The sequence below is a fragment of the Mustela nivalis genome (assembly GCF_964662115.1).
Source record: "Mustela nivalis genome assembly, chromosome: 9".
Classification (NCBI taxonomy): domain Eukaryota; kingdom Metazoa; phylum Chordata; class Mammalia; order Carnivora; family Mustelidae; genus Mustela; species Mustela nivalis.
The window spans coordinates 27,183,090-27,207,577 of NC_139028.1; the positions used below are offsets into that span (position 1 = coordinate 27,183,090).

The window sequence follows — 24,488 nt, forward strand, 5'->3', positions numbered from 1 at the left end:
TTTATCTCCTCAAACTGTAATTCCACTCACTCCTAAGGTTTCAATATCATCTACTGCTGTGTTAATTAACTGTTAACTGCCGTAAGTATTCAACTGCTAAAAGGACTCACAAGACTCAAACCTTTATTCCCTAGTAATGCTTTATCTCAAGGAAAAGATGGTGTAGTAACAGAAGGGTCTGCAATGAAAGGGTCCAGATATTTCTGGCACAGGCTTCCTTGTCCTCCCCCGCTGGGTTATGTAAAAACACTTTGTCTTCTGGTCTTGTCCCACCACCAACTATATGGGAAACTTCTTGCTACCTAGAGACCAGAGTCTGCTACTCTTATACTGAGCAGTCTTACAGGTATAGTCAACCCTTGTGACTAGCCTGAACTGTTGAAACCCCTCAGGCTCTGCTGAGATCAGATGCAATTATTATTATCATTACTATTATTATTGTTGAGTTATTATAACCCAATTATTATTACTAAATAGTATTGGCAAGCTGTTACATCCTGCCCAAACAGGATATGACCTATGGTTATAAAACACCATTTATCTTCCATAGGGTTGGCTAACGATCAGTTCCATGCCCAAGGGAGCTCTAGAGATAAACACAATCACTCCGTACTGGCTAAGATTAGCCTATTCTGTACAATTGATAGCTGCCAAATGTATTTGTCTAGTTTAAACTTACATCCTATACTGTAAATATAAATGCTTGCTATTTTAAATGCTTACTATGTGTCAAGAACTATGCTAAGTGCTTTATGCAGTTAATTCAGTTAGTTTTTACAAAAACAGACTATCAGACATCCTGACTTGAATGTCTTGAATAGACATCTAAAACTCAACCATGTGAAATGTATTTATCTTCTCCCTAAAATGTTCTCCTCCTATGTTCTTTAATGAAGGCAAAATACAAAATTAACAATCAAAATCAACACAGTCTTATTCTGGTGTAACCTCTACACCCAGCCCCAACTCATATATAAATTGATTATGAAGCAGAAATTTAACTTTTCAGCTGTGATTTGTGGGGAAGGAAAAATTATCCTTTACTCCTCAAGGTCTTTTGGCTGATCAAAGAATTAAATGGGCATGAACAGATTACCAGGGGAAGACTTAATTTTGTATCCATGGAGGCCAATAACAAAATTGAGACCCAAAGAAATGACCAAAGCATGCTGCTTTTTTATACATTTTAGACAGAGAAACCTAAATCTGGCAGAAATTCAGAGGACAAAGAAAACTTACGTTTGGAAGCTTCAATTAGTAAGAAATTCTAAAGAGAATTTGGACTGGTATAGTAAATTAGTTAAAGTAACAAGAGTTGTTTATATAGGCTTCTGTGGCCCTAAATTCCATGTCTCTGATGATAAGAATGTCTCTACTTCCTGATCGGGGAAGGTCCCATTCACATGGGAGATTTATTTACTGCTTTTGTGGGAACAAAGGAGGATCAGGTTATCCATTTTGCACTGGCTATTTCTTTAAAAAGGTGAATTTAAAATAAGCAATATGTCAAAGTGGCGTTATTTTGGGGCGATATGCCCTAATCCCCATTAGATTACTGTCACTCATTAGTTTGTTACTGTATGGAAAGCAAAACTACCTGTTCAGCATGGATGATCCAAGAGTTACATCTTTTTGGTCATTTGATTTCATGCATTATACCCACATATATATGTAGAGCTTTGCTTTAGTGCATAAATGCAAACGCGTGTGATTTTTTCATGACTGCGCATGTGGTATAAGACCTAAAATTAAGGCCCAACGTTGTGTGTTACCTCAACATCTGGGGAACCAGAAGAGCCTCGAATGGCCTATCCATGACTTCTCCTCCTCACTCTAGTCCCACTGATGAGGTCTCCTACCCAAACGACGCTCCTTATCACGGGGTCCAAGCACGATCCCTGCTTATCCCTGAGTATCCTAGAGTTTCTGTGCCCTGTCAGCCTGAGAAACTATTCAAGTAAGCCAGTTACCTCCTCCCAGTGGAACCCATGAGTACTTAGTCCCCTCAATACTAGAAAGTCTGCCTCACGGGGCACCTGAGTGGCTCAGTTGGTTAAACCTCTGCCTTCTTCTCAGGTCATGATCCCAGGGTATTGGAATCAAGCCCCGCATCTGGCTGTCTTCTCCGAGGGGAGCCTGCTTTCTCCTCTCTCTCTGCCTGCCTCTCTGCCTACTTGTGATCTCTGTTTGTCAAATAAATAAACAAAATTAAAAAAAAAAAATCTTAAAAAAAGAAAGAAAGAAAACCTGCCTCCCACAGCCCCTGGTTTTTCACTCTGTTCCTGAATGTGACCCCTCATGGACCAACATGAGGTGCCGTGTCCTCCATTCCTAGGTTGTGAATATAAGTGACTAATCAACTTCTGTTAACTTGTCTGTCCATTGCTGAGTGTTATGTGTTCAACCCTCCCTATAATCATAGGGTGGGGATGCCTCCTTTGACAAAATGAATAGGATATGGTTAAACAGAGCTGCTCTTTTGAAAACTTTTTAGCGATAGACTGGCCATAGTGCAGACATTATAGATGTGGTCTATGAAACAAGGAAATATTTCTATTTTCCCCCTACTCCATTAAAGCTGACAACTTCAGATTCTGACTGAAATGGGGCTCCAGTGTCAACAAACTGCTTGCTTCACCCCAGTTTTTGCTCCCTGCTTCAGGTGTTCGTATCTTCTCCCTAAATTCACAGAGACCTCTGCCATATTGGACCAAAAAGCTTTCAGCCCAGGGAAAAATTAAAGATGAACCCAAATGCCCGGATGACAACTCACATTTGAACAGCATTGAAAAATATGTTCATATACATTATCCTATATCCTCCTTAAAAGAAACCTGAATCTGTTTGATTCTTCCTTTTACAGATAAGAAAATTGACTTCTCACTCAGTAAAAGTTAAGAAAGATCCAACATCTAATCATCTAAATCCAAATGCCAGAAATTACCTGGCTTCTTTCATAACATGGCATACATTTGGGGATTGCCCATACAAAAAAGGACATTTGATTTCTAATGTCAAGTAAATTAGCAAGCTAAACTAGTAAAACAGGTTGCTTTTTACCTTGGAGTACTTGAAAATGTTGTAAGTTATAGCTCAGAAGTATTCGATTTTGGCTGCATAGTAGAATCACCTTATAAATTCTGAAGCTTCTTATAAATTCTGACTATAAACCAATTAATTTAGAAGCTTTGAAATGGGGCCCCAGCAGTAGTATTTTTTAAAGTTCCTCAGATGATTTAAAAATGCAGTCAAAGTTAAAATCACTGTTGTAGGCAGTAAAAGCTCCAGGTTTTGGATCCCTTTTCCTCTGGACTTCTTGATTTCTAAAATCAAGAAGACCCTGGTTTGATAGAGAAGAACTCCTTTAATAAGTTGTCTCATTTCTGCTCAATATCTTCTAAGTTGTCCCTTCCAAAAATTATTTTAATAATGTTAAAAAAATTATCCCAAACATGGAGGAATGTAAATAGATGATTGATTAAATTTTTGTTATCGAGCAGGAGCATTTTCCAAAATACCTTCTTAACCTGAATCTGACACCCTCAGAGAATATCACAGAATATCACAGAATTGACTAACAAATCACAACTGAAGGGGCAAGCCTTTTATAGCTTTATAATGTGAAGGTTTTGCATAAATTGGTGTCATTTCAATTTGTGTAGTTCAGAAAGAGTTAACGCAAAAAGAATATGATTTTATTGCCCTGTAGAACATAAATTCAACATACATCTAACATGGCAACCTTGGGGCATCTGGGTGGCTCAGTCAGTTAAGCATCTGATTCTTGATTTCCGCTCAGGTCATCATAATCTCAGGGTCATGAGATCAAGCCCACTGTCGGACTCCATGGTGAGCGCGGAGCCTGCTTAGGATTCTGTCTCTCCTTCCCCTCACTCATGCTCTCACTCTCTCTAATGATAATAACAATAATAGTTAATATAATAATATATAATATATATTATCTAATATAATAATAATTAAGAATAATAATAAATAAAATGGCAATCTTGTTTTAGCATCCTTTTCCTAATCGTCTACATGTATGTTTTTTATTTTATACATCCCTATATAAAATCTTGTATGGGGGGGTGAATGTGTGTCTACATGTCACATACTCTTAGAATCAGCTTCTTTGTCTTCCTGCTGGTTGCCTCATTATTAAAATATAATTGATATATAATATATATAATTATATATGAAATATAATTTTGACATGTGCCAGGAACAAGTAAATATTTTAGACTCAAGCTTTTTCAAATTACAGCAATAATGTGAATGATTAACATTTCTTAGATGCTTACTCTAAGCCAGATATCATACTCTTTATATACTTTATCTCATGTAATTCAAAATGAAATCAATTCTTATACTGCTACTTATTATTATACTACTTTTAGTGTAAAAATTATACTGTTTTTACAAGTGAAGAAACTGAATTTTACAGAAGTTGCTAATTTTCTAGAATTCACAGGTGACAGCCCGAGAAGCAAATCCAAATTGTCTTATTCTAGTACCAAATTCTTAGCCATTGATAATCCATTTTCCTTGAGTCTGTAGTCTCTCTGTACATTAGCCTAATGGTTTTGCCATAACCATTGTTATGCCAAACACTTCAAATTTCAATATCTCCTAAAAAATAGCTTTCTCAGACCCCCCCTCCTTGCACTATCTGCCCCCCAACTCCCTACCCTTGGATGGAGCTTCTGCCATATGACCAAGGAAGGGATGCTGACGTGACAAATAATCAGTCTTCCCTGAGGATGTATTCCTAATATTTCTGCCTCCCCTATTACCCTGCCTCAGTAAGTTCAAAGCCCACATTTAAAGCAAGAGCTGACACTCATACCTCACTATATAGTTTGAAACTTGTGCTATGCCGTATCTTAATCAATCCTTGCAATTTGGGGAGAATATCTGTTTTCCTATTTTTACAGAAAAGAAAACTGGGACACAAATAACCTTTACAACTCTAGTGAAGATTTTTTGCCTCTGAATTTTAAAGCTCATGATCTTTCTAACATTTTCTTTTCTGCTGGGCATCCCTAACTTTTTCAGAACTTTGGGTCCAAAAGGAAACTGTAACAATGAGATTGAAACATTTTGGAAAAAGACCAAAGTCAGGGACATAAACCATGCCCCCAATGCAGAGCAGTTTTAGGAAATAAATCCAGGGCCCAGAGCCAAACATCCCTGGGATAAAGTGTGCTATAAGTAGAAGCAATCCTATCTGAGTTTTGGATTCTGTACCTACCCTAAACAACAAAATGCAGGTCTTTGATGCATTTTTTTAAAAAATCAAACCAAATTCCACACCCATTAAATGGGTAGCCTAGCCCCACAGCACTCTCTCTCCCCACACACCTCATTAAGGACAGAACAGCATAAAACCACAGGGCTCCACCTACTCAGAGACAGCAGACTGGCACCATTCCCAGGTAAAGTCCCAATCTCTCCATCCTCTACCAACCAGGACGTATTCAAGGTCAAATCTCCCTATAATTACCAGGGTCCTGGCCCATAGACTGCCACGTTATTTACAGAATCATCTTCTGCTCCTAGCACAGACACTCCCAAAACTGGAACCGCATACACACTCTGCTCAGAGCCTGTTGCCTGAATCTTTGTGTCCTCACCCTTCTCATCCTGGGATTCCATCCTGATAGCCGTGCGTGCCCACACTCACCCATATTGTACACACAACTACAGAGCACATGTTCACAGGTCCCCCACTGCTTTCACAGGGGCCCTGCTTGCCTGGTACATCCCTGGGATCTGATGGTTCATAGCTGTGTGCTTCCCTCTGTTGCTGATGTCCCTGACATTTTCCCAAGAGTTCTGCACCACTGTGTTGCTGTTACGGGCCACCTTTGAACTGCAGCATGGTTTGAAAAGCATCTGTCTGAAGACTGACTGTACTCTGGAGACTGAAAAAACAGGGGTGGGGGGTAGTAAGATAGTCCAGCTTAACCTATTATCATTTTCATAATTTTTCAATCATATAAATATATATAGACTTTATTATCTATAGGTCTTTCTTCATTCAATGGACAGTTTCCCCAGAAAGGAGACCCTGATCTAATTTAAGACATAGAAGAAAAGTGGCCTTAATAATAACATGCCGACTTTCAGAGAGTTTGGTGATTAACTCCAAGAATTTTACCTAATCCCTGTATTTTAAGTTCGGTGCCCTTGCCCATAGCTGTGCCTGGTGTCTAGAATCCACAGGTCCCTGTGGTTCAAACTCTTCAAACAGCCTTAAAACTTCTGCCAGGCTGGAAAAGGGCAGAAGAATTGTAAAATTGGACGTAGGAGGGAGGAGGGAAAGTAACATATAATGATGTCTTAACAATTTTTCTGGCATATTAGCTATAAGCAACAAATTACTTAAAGTATCTAAGCCTCATTTACCTCATCTGTTAAATGGGATAGCAAAACCCACTTTTCACTGTTGTTTAACCAGGAAACAGGTTCCTTTTTTTGTCTTTACACATCATCTAGATTTTCAAAAGAAAATAGCAATAAATTTTAAGTTGAATATGAAACTTCAAAGAGGAAGTTACTGGCACAATGCAAATTGCTTTCCAAAAACTGTGTACATTAATCTTAATGGCAGCCATATACTATTGTTTCTTCTTTCAGGTCACTAAGCTGGGTTTAACAAAGTGAAATAATTAGCTCAAATTCACATGGTTAGTAAAAGTCAGAGAAGAGCTGCAAACTCATGCCTACCTTATCTCAAAAGATTATGTTCTTACCAATGCACAGACCTGCACTATAGCCAAAGCTTTATATTATAACTCTGATTAGAACTTTGTGGTTACAAATGAGGTGGGCTCCAGACAGGAATTAATTATTTTATTCTCAGAGAAATTAAAATACAGCCATGTTATTCAGTGCAAAACCCATGTTATTCTGGGCTTTATGGCCAGTGAGAGTTGTTTCAGATGCAAACTCCTTCACTTACTGTGAGAACAAGGATGAACTTCTACTAGGTAATATGATTTCTTCCACAAGAAATAATAAAGGCTTTGGCACTGTCAGTCTCCCAAAGCAGAAGCAGATCCTCAAATAAAAGCTGACACTGAGACAGATAGCCCCACAGAGACTGAGGAGGGAGAAGCTGGTCTCCCGCTGTATCTGGACTTTGAGACATAAACATATCCAAGTGAGACCCTAAACACTGGGGATGAAAGGAGGCTCTTTCCACAGGCACAGGGATGAGAGTAACCCCTGTGGAGCACAAACTGAAGATGAGAAATGACACCCAGAAGACACATTCTCCACACATGTTCTGTGTTTTATTGTATCTAGCCTTTATTTCATTTTTTGGCTCCATACTGTGTGTGTGTGTGTGTGTGTGTGTGTGTGTGTGTGTGTATAAGTATATTTACTTTTTTCTTTTTTATTGAGATTTAATATACAAATCAGATATGGCACAAACCTTTTTTTAAAAAACATTTTAATTTAATTTTATTTTTTTCAGTGTTCCAAGATTCATTGTTTATGTTTATGCACCACACCCACTGTTCCATGCAATCCGTGCCCTCCTTAATACCCACCACCAGGCTCACCCACCCTCCCACCCTCTTCCCCTCCAAAACCCTCAGTTTATATTTCAGAGTCCACAGTCTCTCATGGTTCATCTCCCTCTCCGATTTCCCCCAATTCACTTCTCCTCTCCATATCCCCATGTCCTCCATGTTATTCCTTATGCTCCACAAGTAAGTGAAACCATAAGATAATTGACTCTCTCTGGTTGACTTATTCACTCAGCATAATCTCCTCCAGTCCTGTCCATGTTGATACAAAAGTTGGGTATTTATCCTTTCTGATGGCTGCATTATATTCCTATATATATATATATATATATATATATATATATATATATATACCATATTTTCATATTTTCTTTTTTTTTTAAGATTTTATTTATTTCTTTGACAGACAAAGATCACAAGGCAGAGAGGCAGGCAGAGAGAGAGGTGGAAGCAGGCTCCCTGCTGAGCAGAGAACCCAATGTGGGGCTCGATCTGAGGATCCTGGGATCGTGACCTGAGCCGAAGGCAGAGGCTTTAACCCACTGAGCCACCCAGGTGCCCCTGTACCATATTTTCTTTATCTATTTGTCTGTTGAAGAGCATCTTGGCTCTTTCTACAGTTTGGCTACTGTGGACATTGCTGCTATGAACATTGGGGTCCAGATGGCCCTTTTTTTCACCACATCAGTATCTTTGGGGTAAATACCCAGTAGTGCAATTGCGGGGTCATAGGGAAGTTCTATTTTTAATTTCTTAAGGAATCTCCACACTGTTTTCCAAAGTGGCTGTACCAACTTGCATTCCCACCAACAGTGTAAGACGGCTCCCCTTTCTCCACATCCTCTCCAACAACTTGTTGTTTCCTGTCCTATTAATTTTAACCATTCTAACTGGTGTGAAGTGGTATCTCAATGTGGTTTGGATTGGGATTTTCCTGATGGCTGATGATAATGAACATTTTTTCATGTGTCTGTTAGCTATTTAATCTTAAGTGTCAGTGAATTTTTACATACATATATATATAAAATATATGTAGATATATTTTACATATATGTATATTTAACAAATACATATATTTAAAATGTGTGTGTATGTGTGTGTGTGTATAAATTTAAATACAGCCCAGGTGCTCCCTAGCCTTCAGGACAGTCATTTTGGAAGTCTTATTTGAAAGGCTATGGCCTTGTTGCGTGCAGTCATTTTTCCAGTGTTGAGGGGGAACAACAACCCTCTGAGGCCTGCATGCTGTTGGGTGGCTTCTACCTGAGGTTGACCTCAGGTAGAACATAAAAGGGCAAGGGGAAGAGGAATCCCCAGGAAAGAATCTGTCACAGGGTCCAGGAACTACTCTCTACCCAGAAGATCTCCTCCAGTTTCAGTGTTGAATGTTCTAATACTATTCCCTTTTAGCACAAAGAATCTTTTGCTTGATGCTTTTTTCACTCTTAGGAGATGCAGCAAATGTAAAGCAATAGCCAAGTCACTATAGTATAAAATAAAACTTTCATTCATTCATTTACTGTCACTCATTTGTTCATTCATTTATAAAATCTAAAATTATGTAAAGAGGCAGCCATTTTGAGCCGTTGTAGCAGTTTGAAATTCGGAAAAACTCCTTTCAGTTGAGAATGCATTAAAATGCTGTGTTAAAGAAAAATACATAATTTTGGAGCATGCCTGAGCTGCCAGGAAAGTGAAGAGGTTCCTGGGTGGGCAGAAGAGACAAAAAGGCAGGAAGCCTATGAGGCAGGTGAAGGTTGGAATCTACACTTGTCCTGGGGAACCTGCCAAGACTGAGTGCTCACATGTGAAGGCCAGGAGACAGAGCCTAGGCCCAGGAGGCTCTATTCGCAGTGAGTGAAGTAGAAAAAAGTAGCCCGGCCTATGGACATGGGGACAATACAGTCTCATCTCAGCATTGGCTCTGGATGAGAGAGAGAACACTCCTCTGGGAATTCCTAACTCCAAGCCCACATTTGGATGTGTTTGGGGCTAGAATCCACATTACATGTGTGACCTGAAAACCCTAAGCCAAAAGCTTCCCCCCTCAAAATGAAAGTTTTGAATAGCAGGATAAATCAGATTGAATTTCTTCAAGAAGGAGTTGAAATTCAGGCAGAAACTTAAAGAATAAGGGGTGTCACTATCTGTCTTATTTGGCAGGCTCTTCTCTTATGTGAGCCTTAATTGAATCGCCACACTACGGGAGAAACCAGGATATCTACCATTAATACTCCCGAACAGCAAAGTGGGTAGGGGGATGGGGTAGTTCGGTGATGGACATTAAGGAGAGCACGTGATGTTAAAAAAAAAAAAAAAGGAGAGCACGTGATGTGATGAGCACGGGTGTTAGACGCAACTGACAATTGTTGAACACTACATCTGAGACTAATGATGTACTCTATATTGGTTAATTGAATTTTAATTAAAACAAAACACTCCCCGACAGCATTGTTACCCAATTTCAGGCACTCAGACATTCCTGCTCAGGTCTCTGCTCCTGAAGCAATTTAGAGTTCATAATGCCAAAGTTAGAGATGACACCTGCCTGCTCCCTGCTCTGGAAGGTGGTGATATCAGGGGGTGCCACTGTCAGTGCTCAGTTGTCTGTAGAAGAGAACCTAGCAGTTCCCACCAGCTTTCCAACTGGACAGTTTCTGCAGTATGACCTGGCCGAGTTTCCAGCTGCCTGCCATCTTCTAACCCTATCTGCTTCCTTCCAAGAACTCCCTGAAGTCAGCCAGAATCAGATACAGTTCTTTGCACCTAAGAACTCTGGCTGGATGTACTGGAAGCTAGCCAGATGGACAGTCTGAGGAAGGGAGTGGGAGGAAGAGGCAGGCAGGCTGTGGTGCAGTCTCTCATATCTGTTTCTGCTCGTCAACCCCTCCCACCACCATCTTGGTAATGGGGTAACAGACCCTTCTCACAAAGAATTGTGATGTGTTTAGATTCATTTGTTCCTTTCCAGGGTACTCAGCATAGATATGAATGCAACCCTACTAATGAGGCCCAAATGAATAGAATAAAATAATTAAAATGTAAGCTACTGAAATATCTGGGTATGTCAGTCAAAAAGGCTGGGAGCAGCTAGAAGACATCTCTGTTCTCCAGGAGGGTGAGTTCCACTGAAAACTGTCAGTTTTTTGTCAGAATTGGAATACAGCCAGGGTAAATGAGAAGGAATCCAGCGTTTCCACCTCTAAATGTCTGTGGAAACATTAGCAGAAACCAGGATACCTTCCATGAGCAGCAAAACAGGCCTGTTGCCTTTAACTGCAAAGGGAGTAATTGATTTCAGTGGTCAAAACAAAACTTCACCCAGCATATAGAACCTAGAAACAGAGAAATACAGTAGAAAGAGGAAATGCTCAAGAAGCAGATGGACAATTCAGATGTAAGGTGTTTTGTTGTTGTTTCTTGCTAAGGTCACAGCAATGATGAAAACATCTCTGTCCATTGAGAAGGGAACCACACACCAGCAGCATCTCCCTTAGATGCCTTTGTCAAATCTGTATGTACTCCAGCTTCAAGCAAGCTTTCATAAAATTCAAACACCTATCACCTGTCTCTGGTTTTCTTTGTCAGAGAGCTTGCCTCAGAATGCCAAAGACAGGTTTGTCTTCACAAGACGTACAGAAGAGAATGTGCCTTCCTTCGAAGGCAACCCAGAGTGAATGACTGATCAGGTACCCTAGCATTCATGAAGTTGACTCCAAGGCCACATATGAGAGAAAGTGAAAGGTGATGGTGGCGAGAGTTGACAAAAACGTTGAAGTAGATACAATCTCCACTTTTTCCAAAATGTCGCCTTACCAACGCTAATTTCTGATGGTGTGCGTTCCACTTGGGCCTGAGTCACAGTCGGGATCAGACACTTCTCATCCAGAGATGGAGGAGGCTGAAGGACAGCCTGCCCCCAGAATGAAACACAGAAGGGAGAGCAACCGCTGTGGGGAAAATGGAGCATTCACTTGTGTTTTGACATGCTCTGTGTTCTCTTCAAATGTGTCTACAATCATGGGTCTGGAAGTCAGACACGGCCTTTTAAAAAATAGTCTTCTCAAACTCCTGGTCTCTTCATTTTTTCCTGCACTAAGTAGTTATTAAGCACCAAGTGTATACCAGTTACTCCCCTAAGCAGTTTTGAAATAACCAAACACCAAAGGCACTGCCCTCGCTGAATTTATATTCTTGCATGAGGATGAGCCACACATAAATACGCAATTGCTTTACAGTGTGGTAAGTGTTCTAACTGGTTCAAAGTGGCAGGGTGCTGTGAAGGAAATGGTGGAAGACCCAACATTAATGGGAAACAGAGAGGTGGGTTTTTAAGTTACACATCTCTAAAGGATTTATCATAAACAGCAAAATGTCTTACCTGCTTCACAAAGCCCCATATTTCTCTCCTCCTCTAAATTCAAGGATGCCCAAACTGGTAAAATTAATGAGAGACCGAGCCTTATTGAATACGATAATCAAGGTGATTACTTCTCCTGAGCTAAATCCTTTCTAGTACAATGTATCTCACAGAAAGTAGACATTTTATAATGGTATTTATCTACTGTTGGGAGTGTGGATGGAAATAAATTCACTGGAAGAGAAATGACAAATCCAAAACATCATGCCGTTGTGTGGGAAATCTATCCTGAGGAAATTGCCATAAATTCAGCTGAAAATTTTTACACTGAAGTTATAGTCCTAGTATAATTTATTCTGATAAAGCATTGAAGGATTTGAAACAAGAGGATATGAGTCACTAAATTGTGCTCCAGAAACTAATATTACACTGTATGTTAACTAAATGGAATTTAATTAAAAACCTGAAACAACAACAAAAAAAGACATTTTATAACGGTATTTATCTACTGTTGGGAGTGTGGATGGAAATAAATTCACTGGAAAAGAAATGACAAATCCAAAACATCATGCCGTTGTGTGGAGAATCTATCCTGAGGAAATTGCCATAAATTCAGCCAAAGATTTTTACACTGAAGTTATAGTCGTAGTATAATTTATTCTGATAAAGTGTTGAAGGATTTGAAACAAGAGGATATGAATCACTAAATGGAATTTAATTTAATTTATTTATATTTAATTTAATTATAAACCTGAAACAACAACAACAAAAAGAGAAACACACAAACAAAAGAGCGAGGACAAAAGTTTTATAAAATACGATACAGCCTTATGATGAAATATTATGCAACAAAACTATAAAGAATAAGGAGAAGCAAGGGGAAAACTCACAGCACTTTAAAAAACGGAAATATTTTATGGCATGGAATATAGAATATAATCCTACTAAAAGAAAATGCCTCAAAATGGAAACATACTTTCCTGACCTTTACTTAGTAGTCTTAGGAATAAATTTATTTCTTACTTTTCCAAATTCCCTAAGTTTTTCTTACCTCAAGACTCAGGAAAAAAAAATGATCAGAACTCTTATTTTTTAATTGATAGACTTCATTTTTTAATAAGAGTTTTAAGCTTTCAGAAAGTTGAACAGATAATACAGAGAGATCCCCTACACCCCTTCTTCCACAAAAAAAAGTGTTCCTCTACTATTAATGTCTCACCTTAGTGAGGTGTGCGTTCATTATAATATATAAACAAACACTGACACTGTTATTGACTATGGTCCCGTTTACGTTAGTTTTCACTCTTTCTGGTGTACAGTTCTATGGACTTTGATAGATGCCTAATGTCATATGCCCAGTGTTCCAGAATCATCAGAGTAGTTACACTGCCCTAAAAATACCCTCTACTCCACCTACTCATGGCAGCCACTGATCTTTTTTTACTGTTTCTATAGTCTTTCCTTTAACACAATGATTTATGGTTGGAACCACTCAGTATATAGCTCATTCAGAATGGCTTCTTTCACTAAGCAATATGCATTGAAGATTCTCCCATGTCTTTTCATGACTTGATGCCAATTAGGCCAATTTGATCTATGATGTCGTTCAGTTCAGCTTGACTATATCCTTCCTGATTTTTAGGATGCTGGATCAGTCAATTACTGACAGAGGGATGTTAAAGTCTTCAGCTATAATAGTGGTTTCATCCATTTCCCCTCTCAGCTCTATCAGTTTTTGCTTCACGGATTTTGATGCTCTGTTTTCTGGTGCGTGAACTTAAGAATTGTTATGCCTTCTTGGGGTTTGACCCCTTTATCATGCTGTAATTCTTTATCTCTGTTAAGTTTCCTTTTGCTGAAATCTGATTTGTCTGAAATTAATATAGATACTCTAGCTTTCCTTTGATTAGTATTAGCATGGTACATCTTTCTCAATCCTTTTACTTTAAATTTATATTATTTATGCTATTTATATTTTATATTTATATTTATATTTTTATATTTATATTTTATATTATTTATAAACTATAAACCATAAGTATGTTTAATTTATAAATTTATAAATATTTTATATAAATGTTTATAATATAGTGTTTATATTTTATATTATTTGTAATAATTATAATTATTTACATTGTATCTTTATAGCTTAAATGGGTTGTTTGTAGATCACACATCACTGAGTTTTACCTATTTTATCCACTTTCTCAGTCTGTCTTTTGATTGGCATACTTAGACTATTTATATTTAAAGTATTTATTGATATAGTTGAATTAATATCTGTAATACTTGAATCTGTTTTCAATTTGTTGCACTTGTTTTTTGCTTCTTTTTTAATCTTCCATTCTCTACCTTTTCCAGTTTTAATTGAACATTTATATGATTCCAGCTTTTTCCTTCTCTCTTAATATCAACTATGCTTTTTATTTTTCTTTCAAGATTTTATTTAAATTCAAGTTTCTGGTTTCTGGAGTCTTGTAATTCTTATTAATGGCTTTATGTTAGTAATGTAGGTATTTGTCTTCTGCCTTCTTTCGAGATTTTCTTCTTGTCTAATTTTCTGCTGTTCGAATGAGATTTGGCTAGGTGTCGATTTTTTGGTTTTTATCCTGCTTGGCTTCACTAAGGTTCTGTGTCTCATTAATTTTAAAAAATTCTCAGGGCGCCTGGGTGGCTCCGTCATTAAGCATCTGCCTTTGGCTCAGGTCATGATCCCAGGGTCCTGGGACTGAGTCCTGCATCAGGCTCCCTGCTCCATGAGGAGCCTGCTTCTCCCTCTTCCATTCCCTCTGCTGTGTGCCCTCTCTTACTGTGTCTCTCTTTGTGTCTCTTTCTGTTAAATTAATAAATAAAATCTTATTATTTCAAATTTTTTTTCTGTTCCTTTCTTTTTTTTTTTTTTTTTTTTGTATTCTCATTATGTGTATGTTACAAGTTTTATAATTGTCCTGTGATTCTTGGACATTTGCTCCATATTTTTTGTTCTTATTTTTTCCTCCTAATATTTTAGTTTAGGAAAATTCAATTTACATTCCTTCAGGATCACTGATTCTTTCTCCTACCATACCTAACCCCCTAGTGAGCCCATCAAAACCATTTTCATTTCTGTGACAGTGTTTTGATTTCTAGAATTTCCTTTTGATTTTTACATTACCCACTGTTCTTGCTCACTGTCCTCTATATCCATTAGAATTTTTAGCATAATAATCATAATTGTTTTTAAATTCTTGATTTAAGAATTCCAGCATCTCTACTCTATCTGGGTCTGATTCTGTTGCTTCCACTGTCTCTGCAGACTTTTATATTGCCTTTCAGTATGCTTTGTTAGTTTTTGGTGAAATCTAGGCAGGATGTTTTCGGGTAATAGGAACTGAAGTACATAGGACTATAGTGTGAAGTTTTCTGTTTATCTGGCTAGGAGTTATACTTTATTTGCTATTTGCTGTAGTTGTAGGTATCTGAGGCTTCTATTTCCTCTAGTGTCATTTTTGTCTCCCCTTTTGTCTTTGGATTTCCCTAGAAACTCTTAATTAGTCTGAACCTTGCCATTCTTTCAACTCTGTGCCTGTTATTATAAATATTTGTTGAGATAAGAGATTAAGTGGGACAATAAGACTAGGAATTGGGTATTTCCCTTACTTTTTCCAACTTTCACCATGAGAACCTGATGGTGCTCCCAGAGGTAAAATTCACAAAAGTGTGGGCCCCCCCAAGTCCTTAAGAGTTTTAACATTTCAAGCTAGTCCACGCTCAGCCACCAGCAATTCATCAATTACTGCTGAAGTGTTGCTACCAATATATGCATATAATTGTGCTCCAGCTTTGGCTCCAAATATGCTGTGATTCTGTATTCTTATCTTTCTCTCCAGTTCTCAGGGAGAGAATTTGCTCTGTGACCTCAGTTTTCTGTTGGATCTAAGAAGAGCTGTTGGTTTTCAGTTTGTTCAACTTTTTTCTTAATGTGAGAACAAGTGTGACAACTTCCAAGCTCTTTACCTCTTGGAGCTCAAACCAACCCTTATTTTTTTTAAAATAGATAAATAAGCGCATATGTAAATGTTTTTTGAATTGAAAATCCTTGCCATTCTGGAAACTTAAGCATTTGGTGATGCTGCCCCCAACATAGCAACAAGGCAAAGAAAGTCTTAAGCAGGCAACATCATGGTATGGAGACAGAAAATCAGGAGAAACCCAAGATGTTACCAGAACCAAAGCTGCCATGGGTTTTCCGTGTTGCCTCCTCTTTCCTCTTCTTTCCTACTCACACCTTTTCATATGTCTTGATTTCTCTTCTTCTTGCCTAGCAAAGTCCTCTGTTCACTCCCTCTTTGTCTCCCATATCTACTCAACATACATCTTTAAATGCCCTTTTACAGAATTTTTAAACAAAAGACAAGGGGCCCTTAGATATATATAGAGATAAGTCAATACATAGAGATATATGCCTATCTATTTCTGGGAATGGTTACATCTAGGGGAGAATTAAAGCAAAAGGAAGACTTATTTTACTATATACTTTTTTGTGCTACTTAATTTTTTTTACCTTACATATGTATTTTCTAGAAAAAAAATTACTCTATCTGAAAGTTAATCACCCACTCTTAATCTGATCATGCTTTCTCCAAAAAATAAAATAAAGCTACAGCAAACATCATATTCAGTAGTGAAAGCCTGAATGCTTTTACCCTAAGATCAGAAACAAGACAGGGATGTCCTTTATTTTCACCTCTGCTCATCACTGTATTGGAGGTCTTAGAACAATGAGGAAAATGAAGGATCATTAAGAATCAAGTCTTTATTTGCAAGTGACATGATTGTGTATATAGAAATAAAAAGATTTCCTGTTTCCTCTTTTGCTAATTAAATTAATAAGCATATTTAATATAATTTATTATATTATATTATATTATATTATAAATATATTATATATCATAATTAATAAGTACATGTTAATATAAGTATATTAAATATTTAATAAAAGAAATTAGCAAGGTGGCTGGATAAAAAGTCAATGCAGTTGACCCTTGAACAACACAGGTTGTGGCATCAACTCCCACATGATTAAAAATCCATGTATAGCTTTGGCTCCCCAAAATCTTAACTCCTAATAGCCTACTATTGACTAGAAGCCTTACTGATAATATAAATAATCAATTAATCTATATTTTGTATTCTGCGTCTTATATACTATATAAGCTAGAGAAAAGAAAATGTTATTAAGAAAACCATAAGGAAGAAGAAATACATTTACAGTACTGTACTGTAAAAAAAAAAAAATCCATGTATAAATGGACCCACACAGTTCAAACCCATGTAGTCCAAGGGTCAACTCCATATAAAAAGAAAATGTATTTCTATATACTAGTAGTAAAAAATAAAAATTAAATTTCTAAAAAATCCATTTAAAACCACATAGAAGATATCAGATTTCTAGAATAAATGTAGACAAGACAAGAATGTTTGTTCTTAACACTTCTATTCAATAGTGTGCCAGCAGAATATAGCACTCTGGCTCTAAGCCGACTTCTCTCCAACAAGTCACATAAGAATGTTGTCCTATAGTCTCCAAATAAATCCATAGAAATACAGCCAGTACAATTTAAAGAAAAGATGTGACCTTTTCTCTAAATGATTCTAAAGCAACTGAATATTTTCATGAAAAAAATAATAAACTTACTACCTCACAGCATACATGATAACTGATTTAAAACTGATCAAAAATCTAAACATTAAAGGAAAAACAATAAAGCTTTCAGAAGAAAACATGAGAATATATTTATCACTTTGCGATAGGTAAAAATTAAATAGGACACAGCACTAACAATCAAGAAAAAAGTTGATACATTGAACTTCATAAATATTAAAATATCTTTCATCAAAAAGACATCATTAGGAATGGCCAGTTGGATGGGGAAGCCACAGACTGAGCAAAATAGCTACAATGTGTATGTCTGAAAAAGGATTCATATCCAGAAAATGCTTTCTTAAAACTCAAATAAATAAGAAAAAAACTAGTGATATACTATATGTTGGCTAATTAAACTTAATAAAAAAGTTCAATTGAACTTAATTTAAAAAACTTAATAAAAAATAAATATATTGGCCAAAAAGAAATAAGAAAAAAACCCAAGACACTATTTTTGAATAGGCAAAACCCTTGAACAGGCACTTCACAAAGGCTGATACCCAAATAGCTAATGAATATATTATGAATATATATCCATGGCCCCTGCAAATCAACATCATTATTTACTTGGGAAATGGAAGGAAAAGACTCAAGATATTGCATACAAAAGAGTAGTTAAAATAAAAAGAATTGAAAACAACAAGTGTTCAGAAGGATAAGGAGCATCCTTACCTGGAAACTGCTGGAAGTGCGAATCAGTTTAAAAATCTTTGGAAGACAAGGTGGTAGTATTTAAGAAGCCTAGAAGTATATCTATTCTGTGACCCAGTAAATCTACATCTAGGTATAAACCTGAGAAAAATGAGTATATTTCAAAGAAACTATATGCTCACAAATGTTCATAGTATCTTTATTAAAAATAATATGCAGAAACTAAAAATAAGCCAAATGTCCATTAAGGGGATAGCTGATAAATTGTTCTATATTCACACAATGGAATACTAAACAGTAATAACCAAGAACAAAATATTATACATATACTGCTGTGGGTAAAATGCACATTACACTGTATATCAAGAGAAAGAAGCCAGACAAAAAAAGTAAATACAATATTTAATATTTATATGAAGCTCAAGAATGAGCAAAATGAATCTGTAACAATAAAAGTAAAAATAGTAGCTATTTCCAAAAGGAGAATTGGTAGTAATTTACTGGGAAGGGGCAGGAAGCAATATTCTGAAATGATGCAAATCTATCTCTTGGTCTAGGTAATGGTTACATAACCTTATATATGTGAAAAAATTCATTGCCACTTAAGACTTACACACTTTGCTATGCATAACTTATTTTTTTTTAAGATTTTATTTATTTATTTGAAAGAGAGAAAGGACGATTGGGGTAAGGACAGAGGGAGAGGGAGAAACAGACTCCCCGCCTAGCAGGAAGCCAGATGCAGGGCTTGATCCCAGGACCCTAAGATCATGACCTTAGCCCAAGGCAGATGCTCAACCACTGAGCCACCTAAGCACCCTCCCCCCACTTCCCGTGCATAACTTATGCTTCAACTTGAGGTGTGGGTGAGATTGTTTTTTTATTTACCAACATTGTACTGATTTGCTATCAACCTATGACACCCTCAACTCATTGTTTTTCCTTTAATGTTTAGGCTATTGGAACAATAGTCCCCATTCTTATACATCTCATACAATTCTTATACATCTCGTTGGAGAGAAGACTCATAAGTAATTCAGTGATCTTTCCCTTTATAATATTATCTAAAGTGCAGTTCTCTCCTACACTTCCAATTCTTTTATTACATATTCATTGAACAGAACCTTTCTAAAGGACAAAACGAAACATGTATCCCAGCTTTACTTTTTTTCTATTAGAAGAACTTTCTGTAATAGAGGAAGTTTCTCTAATAAATAAAATAATAGATTAATAATAGATAATCATATAATATTAGATATAGATATAACATATGTATTATATAGGTATAATTATATATATTATATAGATATAATTAGATATAATAATAATAGATAAAATAAAAACTTTCTCTAAAAGAGAACTTTCCTAAGAAAAGTTAATAGATCAAGATATCTTGCAAACAGTTCACATACATTGCTTCTTAAAGCACTGTTACCACTAATAATGTATTCAGGCCAAAAAATTGTTTCTTTATGTAAGCTGTGCCTCCATTTACCTAATACTGTGAGTATATGACCTGTCTTGACTCCACCATCTCTTTGCCTTACCCTTATGCTCTCCCACTAAAAAAATCACAGCTATTTGCAATGCCTTAAAATACAATGGCAGCTACTTTCCTGATACATAGTTGGTTGGTACTACTCTAATGACCCACGTCTACCCAAAACTATCTATTACTCAGTTACATCATTCAGACACTTGAAGTAAGTCTCCAATTCCTACCTTATTAGTCTGTAAATAACGAGTGAAGCTTGTATCCAACATTTTCAACTCCCCTTAAATCTGTACATCTCTCCTTAGAATATCTAATAACTCCGCCTGCATCCTTACAGTTCTGCACACCACCTCAGTGGATATCATGCTTGATTCTATATGGAAATTTAATTCCCACCAAAAAACCTTAAAACTTCTAGCATTTTGCAAGATCAAATTACATTTTTCACCTCCAACATTGTTGCAAAAATAGTGTTCAAAAGATTAACTCTTGAAAAGTTGCACGACATCACTATAAATAGATGAGATTGCTTTAAATGTAAAAATAAAAATAAAAGCCTTGGAAATGAAATCTGCCAGGAAAAAGGTGCATCACAATAGTATGGCTAAAAGAAAGAAGAGCAGAGTGAATTAGAATTCAGGGGCTCATATGCCAGTCCCAGCTCCGGCATGAGGCACATGTGTGCCCCTGGACGACCTACAAAACATTTATGAGTCTCCTGTGTGTAATGCATCACATGAAGGGCTAGATTAAATTATTTCTTAGGCCTCTTCAAAAGTAACCATCTATGACTGTGGAAACTATTTTTGTAAAATGATTAGAATAGTTAGGGTGGAATAAGGAGTAGAGAGAATACTTATGCTTAAGAACATAAAATTTAAAATTTTTCCTCTAAGAATAGGAGAACAAGCACTGGCATTTGTTTCCCTCATAGAAGAGAAAAAGAAACACTCTGATAAACAAAACTTTGGATCTCCTTTCTCAGTCATTTTCAAGAGAAGATTTTTCTGCCTAAGGTTCTCTTCAGGGCAATTTTGACATCCTTGTTCCTCAGACTATAGATTAATGGGTTGAACATGGGCACCACAGCAGTGTAGAATACAGAAGACACTTTCCCCTGGTCAAGGGGTAAAATAGAAGGTGGTTTGAGGTACATAAAGGCTCCGGATCCAAAGAAAAGAGATACCACAATTATATGGGAACTGCAGGTACTGAAGGCTTTGGATCTGCCCTCAGTAGAACTAATATGGAGAATACTAGAAAGAATGAAACCATAAGAGATGAAAATGGTCACAATGGGCACCCCAATGCCGATGGTCACAACAATAAAGACCACCAGCAAATTTATATACGAGCTATTGCAGGAGAGCTCAAGGAGGGGAATGATATCGCACATATAGTGATTGACGAGGTTGTCAGAACAAAAGGTTATAAACATGAGGTTTCCCATATGGGCCACAGCCCCAAACACCCCCATCCCATAAACACCCAACAAAAGGAGGAAACACACCTGAGGAGACATGGTGACTGTGTACAGCAGTGGTTTACAGATGGCGACATAACGGTCATATGCCATCGCCGACAAGATGTAGGATTCAGAAAAGACAAAGAAGCAGAAAAAAAAAAACTGAGTCATACACCCTGCATAGGAAATGGTATTTCTCTTTGAGACAAAACCCATGAGCATTTTAGGGGTGAGAGTAGTGGAATAACTAAAATCTATGAAGGACAAGTTGAGGAGGAAAAAGTACATGGGAATATGAAGGTGCGAATTCAGCCCAATCAGGGTTATCAGGCCCAGGTTCCCCACCACCGTGACCACATAGAAACCTAGAAACAGGAAGAAGAGGGGCATCTGGAGTTCTGGCTCATCTGTTAAGCCTGCAAGGACAAACTCTGTCACAGTGGAGGCGTTATCTGCAGCCATTGTCCTCTAGGAGGGTCTGTAAGGGAAAAAGAAACAAGTCACTGAGACAGAGACAGGGCTACACACCACAGAAGTGCAGGGAGTGACATAAAGAAGACGAGGATAGGAACGTTTGCTGAGTACCAGCTATGGGATAGGCACTGTTCTAAATGCTGTGTGGCATTGTGAGTATCCCCATTTCACAGATGAGGACCCTGGACCCAAGTGACTTGCACCACTCCTGGTGCAGCTAAGTTACAATAGAAGGTGAACTCGGGTGGTCCGGGTCCTGGGGTTTGAGCTTTTACCCCCTCTGCTCCAGGACAGACCAGGTCAGCCGGGCACTCACGTCATTCTGCTTCCAGTCACAGGGCTGTTCTCCATTGGCTCTCACCCGTCTCTTTCATGAACACCCAAATGGCCCCGGTGAACAGAAAGTGACAACTCAGAGCTCAGACCCTCTGCTTCTGCTTCTCTACTTTGAGAATCAAAACCTCTAGTTGTCTTGCTGAGCTGAACTTGATCTGATTGTGAGTTTGGCTCAAGTCTCCAAATACTAGGCATGACACAGCATCCTTTCTTAATGCCCACAAATAACAGGAGACTAAGGAGTTTTATTCTGGATTAGAGATCTCAGGGATGTAGTTACAGAAACTCCCTCAGGATCACTGCTCCAGAGACCCCCATCCCTAAGGAAGAAGAAAATTTGTTTACACCCTTGCTAACGCCTCTGGATGTGGCTTACTGTGACGGAGCCTTCCATTCTGCTTGCATCTTTGTAAACACAATTAACAACAAAGCCTTATGGGGAGAAATAGTAGTTGCTTCCCTGTATTGAGCACTTACTGTGTACCAAACAGTATGGATCCAGTACCCTTAGTACCAAAACCAAGTTTCTAAAACAATGCACCAAAAAATAGTACTTTGTTTATTCCTCAAAACAGCTTTATAAGTTAGACCTACTAATCTCTCCTTTAAAGTGAGAGGTGCACAGCTTCCAGAGTCCTGAGTCAGACCCTCTCTGTCCAATTCTAACCTTCTTAGTCTGAATCACTAAGCACGCTACCTCCCTCTAAGTGACAGCAAAATCTCTGAAACAGGATTTTTACTTACTGGGATCTCACAAGACTCTTTATAGAGAAAAACAAATGCATATATAACTTTAAGGGAATGTAGGAAGTGTTAAAATCAGGAAAGGCAACATTAGGGGAATCAGACTTTAGAGAAGGATATTCATTATTTCAGTCACATCCAATATATACCAAGAATTATTTGCACCTTCACCAAGTTGAAAAATAAAGAAATTTTCTCCACTACTTGATCCTTCATTTTAAGCTTTGTTATTAAAAGCAAATACTTGCGCCACAACTAATAACAGCTTCTATGAAGACCTAAAGGCAGAGAGCAGATTCTTCAGCCAGTATGTCAGATAATGGAGAGTTGATGAGAGACTGAACAAGGATGCCATTCTTTCAACACCTACCAACTGAACATCTACCCCGTCCCTGAAACTCTTCCAAGGCCCAGTGATTTCTTCAGTGAAAAAATACAAAGTGATTCCTGCCCTCATAGGGCTTTTATTCAAGTGGGAAAAGACAGAAAATATGTGAAAGAAAGAGGTAAAACTTGTAATATTAAAAGTTATATGAGGAAAAGGAATGTGAGGGACAGGGATAGAAAAGGCAAAGTTTACAGATTCTAGTTTTAAATAGAATAATCTGACATTTGAGTGATGACTTTGAAAGGGACCTGAAAAGTATCGTTTTGGTAAGATCAGTTACTCTAATAAAACAGTGGACATTCATGGCTCAATGCAGCAACTTTCCACGGCATCACATTTTTGTCCTGCACTTTAAACGCAGTAGGTTAACCCACATTACTGGATCTGAAGGAGGAAATTCTGATGGTCATAACAACATAGAGGGTCAAGAGACCTTGATGAGGTTTTAGACAATCACAAGACACACAATGTAGGTTATTAGTTAAACACTAACAAAATTTTCTGTGGCAACTTTTCTAGGGGCTTTTATATATTAAGTATGGCAAATTTTCTATCCAAAGAAATAGGTCTCTATTTGGATAAATTCAAGTGTCAGCAGATGAGTTATGTTTTCTGTTCAGTATTCAAGGCTGAAAGCCTCTGGAGAACTTAAGAAACCAAAATGCAAAGGCAGAAGTACAACTTCCTTAGGCAAATCCAACTCAACCCCCTGTACATATACCTGTGTGTGTTTGTGAGTGTGTGCACACACATCAGTGAGGACTTGGTCACCCTTGGCTAAGACTCAACAATGAAAGTGCCTCATCTGTCTGTTTACACTGAGAAATTTCCATGGCCCAGAGCAACTCTAATGAATCCCAATCCCTGTTCTCAGTCCCACTACACATATTTAAGAAATAGAAAAAACAATCCATTATCCAAAAAAATTAAAGTAAGCACTATAAGTAAACTCTCCTTAAGACCCAAGGGCAAAGAAGACCTCAGGAGTTTATTAAATGTTCACTTTCCTCTAGGAATCTTAGAGGGTTATTGAATACATGATGCAACACCAGAAAAAAGTTCTGGGATTTTTGTTACCCCAGAGGTGGTTTCCAAGGGAACTTCCTTTCAGATACATCTAGATTTTATTTCAAGTGAACCAGGGCTTCTATAAAGTCATTTTTACTATTGGCTTGTTCCAATACAAGCAGAAAGAAATGTAGAAATAAATCTTCTTGATTAAGTTACTTTTGTTGCAGAACTATCTTTCCCAAAATTTGAATCTCTGTATAATGGATTTCTTGTTCTATTTATTGCTAACACTAAAATATATGTGAGGCATGGATTATAACATACTAATGTGGAAAATATG

General features: G+C 37.4%; 1 protein-coding gene across 1 annotated transcript in view; it reads right to left on the bottom strand.

Annotated features, from left to right (window-relative positions):
* Positions 1–22,223, bottom strand: part of LOC309841236 (uncharacterized protein) — a gene marked incomplete at its 3' end in the record, with an annotated part of 31,395 nt that extends 9,172 nt beyond the window's left edge. The window contains exons 1-3 of the mRNA XM_082684163.1: positions 21,986–22,223; positions 20,728–21,673; positions 11,355–11,451 (exon numbers count right to left, since the gene is read on the bottom strand). Of these exons, the coding sequence (XP_082540289.1) occupies positions 11,355–11,451; positions 20,728–21,657 (1,027 nt within the window). The 5' untranslated portion in view covers positions 21,658–21,673; positions 21,986–22,223. The remainder of the gene's footprint in view (positions 1–11,354; positions 11,452–20,727; positions 21,674–21,985) is intronic.
* Positions 22,224–24,488: the final 2,265 nt, after the last annotated feature.